At 33.4% G+C, this 6,000-nt stretch overlaps 1 protein-coding gene across 10 annotated transcripts in view; it reads left to right on the top strand.

Moving 5' to 3' along the window:
* Nlgn1 (neuroligin 1) overlaps window positions 1-6,000 on the top strand; it is an 867,654-nt gene that overhangs the window by 393,600 nt on the left and 468,054 nt on the right. The window contains exon 4 of one of the 10 annotated variants that reach the window (XM_021195935.2): window positions 2,072-2,131. The exons of the other annotated variants lie outside the window; for them this stretch is intronic. Within the exon in view, the coding sequence (XP_021051594.1) occupies window positions 2,072-2,131 (60 nt within the window). The remainder of the gene's footprint in view (window positions 1-2,071; window positions 2,132-6,000) is intronic. 10 annotated transcript variants of the gene reach the window in all.

The following is a 6,000-nucleotide window of genomic DNA, read 5'->3' as shown; positions in this document are numbered from 1 at the left end:
CTGTTTTTGTAGTCAGTCTATTAGTCTATGTGTAAGCCACATTTTTATAGGATCTTAGAAAACAGGAATGTGAAAAATATTTCAATCTTTAGGTAATAAAATTATGGTAGTGTTTTATAGGATATTTTGAAATTAGAAATGTTTCAAATATTACAATTCTCCAATTTTAAAGTTACAAGTTAGACATATTCATATTTTCAGGAACTCTTATTAGATATGTAAGTATAGTTAATAGCCATCAGATAACCTTATGTGCTTTTTGTATTTGAATGAGTTCTTATTAAGTGTGGGTGTCTGTGATCTTGCAACTGACACATAGTTAACATAAGCCATTCTACTCATGTAGTCTTTATCAACTGAATTATGTTTTAAGGTGTGTTTATGAAAACATATAACTGAATTGGCTTTGCAGTCTCCTTTTTTTTTTTTAATTTTTGAATGACCGTGTTACCATGACTACCATGACCTCATAATTCTAATACCTAATAGGTACTTTCCTTATATCACCAACTTTTAGTTTTTCAATATTTTGACTTTCACCAGTGATTGATATTTGCAGCAGTAGTTCTTGGACCAGAAAAGAAAACATGTTTTACCTTATTATTTTGCCTGTTTGTTTTTGATATGGTGTTTCCTATTCATTGAGTGATATTACAGTAGGTTTAGTTGTAAATTATAAACAGAAAAAGTTTTGTTGAAAAGGTGTAATACCTTTCTCAAATGTTTGCCAGTCCTTCCCTGTCATGTGTGCTTATAGTTAATGCTTGCTGTGTTAATCCTCACATGGTTGGAATCAAGGCGTGACTGTCCATTCCTTTACAGTGTGCTTTCTAAGACTCTTACATTATGCATGACAAAATTCTTTTTGGTTATTGCTATGTGATTGGCTGTCCGTTTCAATAGAGTGTCCTGTGTTTGTAGTGACTGCTTTTTGCATGAGGATTATGAAATGTCATACAAATGAAATGGTTATAGAAATTCAGTAAGGCTATGTGGGGCTTGACTTGCTTTTGTGTGCTGTGTATGTCAATTCTGTGACACTTAAAAATTACTTACATATGGCCTTTAACTTCCCCTTCAGTGTGCTTTTTACACAAGCAAAGTAGCACTGTTAGAGACAATAAAACATGTATTAAGCATCCACGGTGTTTTAAGGCAATTCTTCTCCTAAAACATGACACTATTATAAATAAATACAGTGAACATAAAATTGCACAATGGCATGAGTCTACTGTTTTATAAAGTTGATTTTGAAGTATTAGCCTTGACTGTTTAACTACTTTGATAGCTCAACATGCCTTCTATTGATGGTACCTTTTCTCTGCCAAGTGAAAAAAATTATCTGTTGATACATTCCTGCATGTGACAATTGCCTTAAATCCACAACTAACATTTAAATTAAAACGCATGGGGGAGTACTTGTGTCATGACAAGTAATTTTAAAAAGTCGCAGGTTTTTTAAATGTATAAGTTAAAAATGTGTAAAATAAAAGTGGTAATGATCATACAAAGACAGAATTTTAAGAAAGCAGAAAAAGAACAACTTAAAGAACATTTCTACTTTTCTTTTCTTAATGTTATCCTATCACAAGTTAAAGACCAGTTTGACCTGCTATGTATTTATGAGTTTCATAAACTTAATTAAAGAGGATGCTGAATAAGTTAAGTATATTTAAATAATTAAACTGTTCATTTTTTTAACGTGAAGTGGGTATTTTTACAAAAAAAAAAAAAAAAGAAAGAAAGAAAGAAAAAAGCAAAACCAAAACCAAAACATTCCTTGGCCTCTGATTAAAAGACTGAACCATGGTGTATTTTTAATGCTGAAAATGTTCAGAAACCAAATCTATGAGATATTTTGGATTTGGGGGAAGGGTTTTTTTTTTTTTCTTAAAAAAAAAAAAAATCAACCGTGATACAAGCCACTTCCCTGACTCTTTTTTTTTTTTTTTTTCTTTTTTGAAATATCCTTGGGAATTTTAGTATTTACGTTTATTTTTCCCCCCTCAGTCTTGTTTATTCTTGAATTGTCTTTTTTTTTTTCCCTCCATTTCTCCACTCTCAATCCTAGGTCCCCTTACAAAGAAACACACAGATGATTTAGGTGATAATGACGGTGCTGAAGATGAAGGTATTTTTTCCCCCACCAAATCTCTTTGCATGACCAGGGCCACGATCACTTTTCCACCCCTTCCTAATTTTTTTACTTCTTGTCTTTTTTTGAAGAGTTCTTTTCAAATTCCTGTTTTGGATGTGTTTTGTCTTCTTGCTTGTTGTTACACATAAATATGCATTTTAAAAAAAATTTTTAAAGTGAATGTTACATTTTACATTTTGATGCCAACCATTCAGATGTTTTAAAAAGAGGGGCTTTTCTTTTTTCTCTTTTGGTTTTCTTGAACTGACTTTTGATATGTTTCATCCCATGTTTTGATGAATCAGTCCATATTCTTTGAACTAACAATTTTCCCCTTGTAGTCCTCGTACCCATTGCATGTGCTCTAATCTGTGTAAATACTTCGGCCCAATTTGACTGTGTATCATTATGACATTTTACTTCCTTTTTCAAGATACTCCATGCTCTATCAAGGAGAAATAAGCTGATACAAAGTGTTTCTTGAGCAATATGACTTAGATTTTTTTCAATCCTGCTTTGTATTGATATGCTTAAATATCATATCAGTTAAATGATAGTACATAGAGAACAAAGGCACCCCAGCTATTAGGGTAAGTAATAATAATAATAATAATAATAATAATAATAATAATAAGGGTATCCACATAAGTGGCCTGGTCCCTTAGTAATCTGTTGGTTTATGATGCTAGAGACTTGTTCTGAGGTAAGAGAACTGTCTTCCCTGTTACAGGACCTTAGTTCAGTCCCATCAGTTATGTCCAGATAACTCAGGTCCAGATTGCTCCATGCTTTCTTCTGGACACAATGGGTACCTGAGCCGACACACATTTACACCAAAACACAGACATGCAGACACATATTGATAAGAAATGAAATAAACAAAATAAGATTACAGATAAAATTTTCATTTCAAAATATGTATAGTTTTTAGATAATTTAACAATATGAAATAAAATCTTGTTACTGTCTTAGTATTATATCCATGTATAATAAAATATGTCCTAGTTCATTGATATGGGATTGTTTTCTCCATCCTATAATCTTATATCATACAGTTCTGATTAACTATAAAATCCAAGTATTTGCTATCTCTCTCAGCCTGCCTTTCAACCTGATATATAATTAAGTTCCTAGAGAAACACTGGTGCATTCAGTCCATCTCCCTTTCATTCAGGATTTTATGGTTATTGTGCATATATATTTTATTTTGATTTTGATTTGAATGTTATCCTAAATATAATTTTTCAGAGGTGATTAATATAAGCTACAATTTTATGTTGTTCCTCAAGCCTCAGAAAAAATATTTATTCCTCGGAAATAAATCTCAGAAAGATATTTATAAGAAGGAAAGACTGATTTTTCCAAAATAAAGTAATCTGTCCCTACATGAGCAGATGTATTCTCTCAAGTCATTGATGGTATCTATGACCAAATAACTTTCATACACAATTTTCATCCTTTTATTTTTTATTTTTTGATACAAATTGAACAAACTCTTCTGTAATGGAAACATAAATGGTAGAGGCAAAATACTGAGAGCTTAATTGTTATATTTTCAAGTTTTCATTTTATAACACTTAAGAATTTTTAATAGGCTGGAAAGATGTCTCATTCATTAAGAATACATATTGCATATATTAGTGCTCTATTGCTGTGAAAAGATACCATGACCAACATCTATAGAAGAAATCATTTAACTGGAGGTTTTCTTACAGTTTCAAAGGCTTAGTCTACTATCAGCATGGTTGGAAGCACAGCAGCACACGGCAGACATGGTACTTCAGAAGTCTTTGGGTGTTCTACATCCAGATCCTCAGGCAGCAGGCAGAGAGATAGACAGTGGGCCTAGCCCACGGTTTTAAAATTTTAAAGCCTACCCCTAGTTAAGCACTTCCTACAGCAAGGCCACACCCCCTAATTCTTCCCTGATAGCTCATTACCTAGGAATGAAGCATACAAATATATAGTCCTAAGGACTCAATCTTATTCAAACCAACCCACTGTTCTATTAGAGGTCCAGAGTTCAGAGCACAGTACTCACCCCATGAACCTCACAAACACCTGCAGTATCAGCTCTGATGTCTCTTCCCATCAACATCCCCAGCTGTGTGAGTGAACACATGTACTGAACACACATGAATAAACAAGTCATGAAAAATAATTGTGACTATAGTGTAATTTATGATTGTTCGATTGTATATTCATTTACCATGGATCTTAGTAAATGCATAGTCATTATGCATAAGCTAACCACTATTATTAATATTAAATAATTAAAAGACATGGCTAAGTCACACAATTTCCAGTGCTAAATAGTTAAAGAATAAATTTATACTTGAGTCAAACATTCAGAATATTTTTAGGCTATCTGGGACATGGGTGATGTTCTCAGTTTGGGCTACAAGGAACTGTAAAATATGTAAAATTTTCTGACAGTCCAATATCCTGCACATTGTTGGTATAGAGGATTGATTGCTTTTGAGGGATAGTTGTAAAGTCCAAAATTGGGTACTATAGTAATAATTCTAGAATATCATCACTCCAGTTTAATTTTTTTCCAGTTGCTGATTTAATCAGGTGATTTTCCCATGGAGTGAGATAGCTACCATATATTTACATGTTTGGCACACATACTTCTGTGTATTAATAGTCAGTTTATTTGTGCTGCACCTGCATCTATTTTACAGAACATTTTTTGAATCACTTTTAGCATTTTTAGTTCATTATTAAGTGTACTCTAAACAGCTGCTTAAATGTCAGGTCTCAACCACAACATAGGAAGCCACTTTGCCAGAGTTACCAAATCAAGGAATGCTTTTACATATCTAAGGCTGTCTCCTGTCCTAGCACTTAGTTTCAGTGCAGCCCATTTTTCTGTGCTGCATGTCACAATTACTGCAGAGACATGAAAGATACATGCAGATATCTCATCAAGAAAACACTTAGTAAATTCTGAATGTCCCCTCTTCAGTGCTCTTGGAACTATTTTGTGGATGTGATACAAATCAAAATGATCTAATATCTCGTTTGAATTTGTGGCAAATGTTGAATTGGCATCACTGGACAGAGCAAAGGATGCAATTACAGTCCTTCTTTCAGGTTATTTTGCAAATCCCCGCATCTTCCCTGTGCCCTAATTCACTAGCCGTGTCTCCAGCACTGAGTTCTGTGTTCCCCTTGACATTCAGCATCCTTTGTCCATTATTCACTATGGCATTACAGACTTCTCTGTAGAGATGATTACTTCTAATTCCTCGTCTGCACCAATCTCCCAGCCAAATAATTCACATCGTTCTTAACTTACAATTTATAATACTCAAAAGAACTCTGTTATACAGGCTAATCTGAACTCCTAAAATGTTTTCAAATAGTAGTTCAGGTTTCTCTCAATTTAGTCAAAGAACTTAGAAGATTACAGAGATATATTTAATTTTGCCAAAATATCTCAATATTAGCATTTAAATATTTAGATGGAATTTATTAACACCATACAGACTCAAGTTCCCTCCAAGTTTTTTGTAACCACACTACATGCTTGTTTTGTGCCTAGGCTAACAAGAGCACATTAGGCCAAGCCTTCTATTTCACACTAGCAGGACTGAATGATAATTGGCACCCAGAAACATGAGCAAAAGGCATGGGCATGTCTTCAAGCTTCTCTCTGTACATATCAGACAAAAAATTTAATTAAGGCAATGCTTCACATGTTAAAAACTATTAAATCTCCAAAACTTCTAAAATATGGCCAATTAGCCAGTCTGTGACCCCTTAAAAAGAAACAAAAGTTCATATTTAAGGAATCATGCAATTATTCAGTGGGAGCATTCAGAGGAGCTGAGATGCTTGGTCCTAGATGTCATGCA

This window comes from Mus pahari, chromosome 4 (genome assembly GCF_900095145.1).
Source record: "Mus pahari chromosome 4, PAHARI_EIJ_v1.1, whole genome shotgun sequence".
Lineage (NCBI taxonomy): Eukaryota > Metazoa > Chordata > Mammalia > Rodentia > Muridae > Mus > Mus pahari.
The sequence above is the reverse complement of the archived record's forward strand: the minus strand, read 5'-3'. Positions and strand labels throughout refer to the sequence as shown.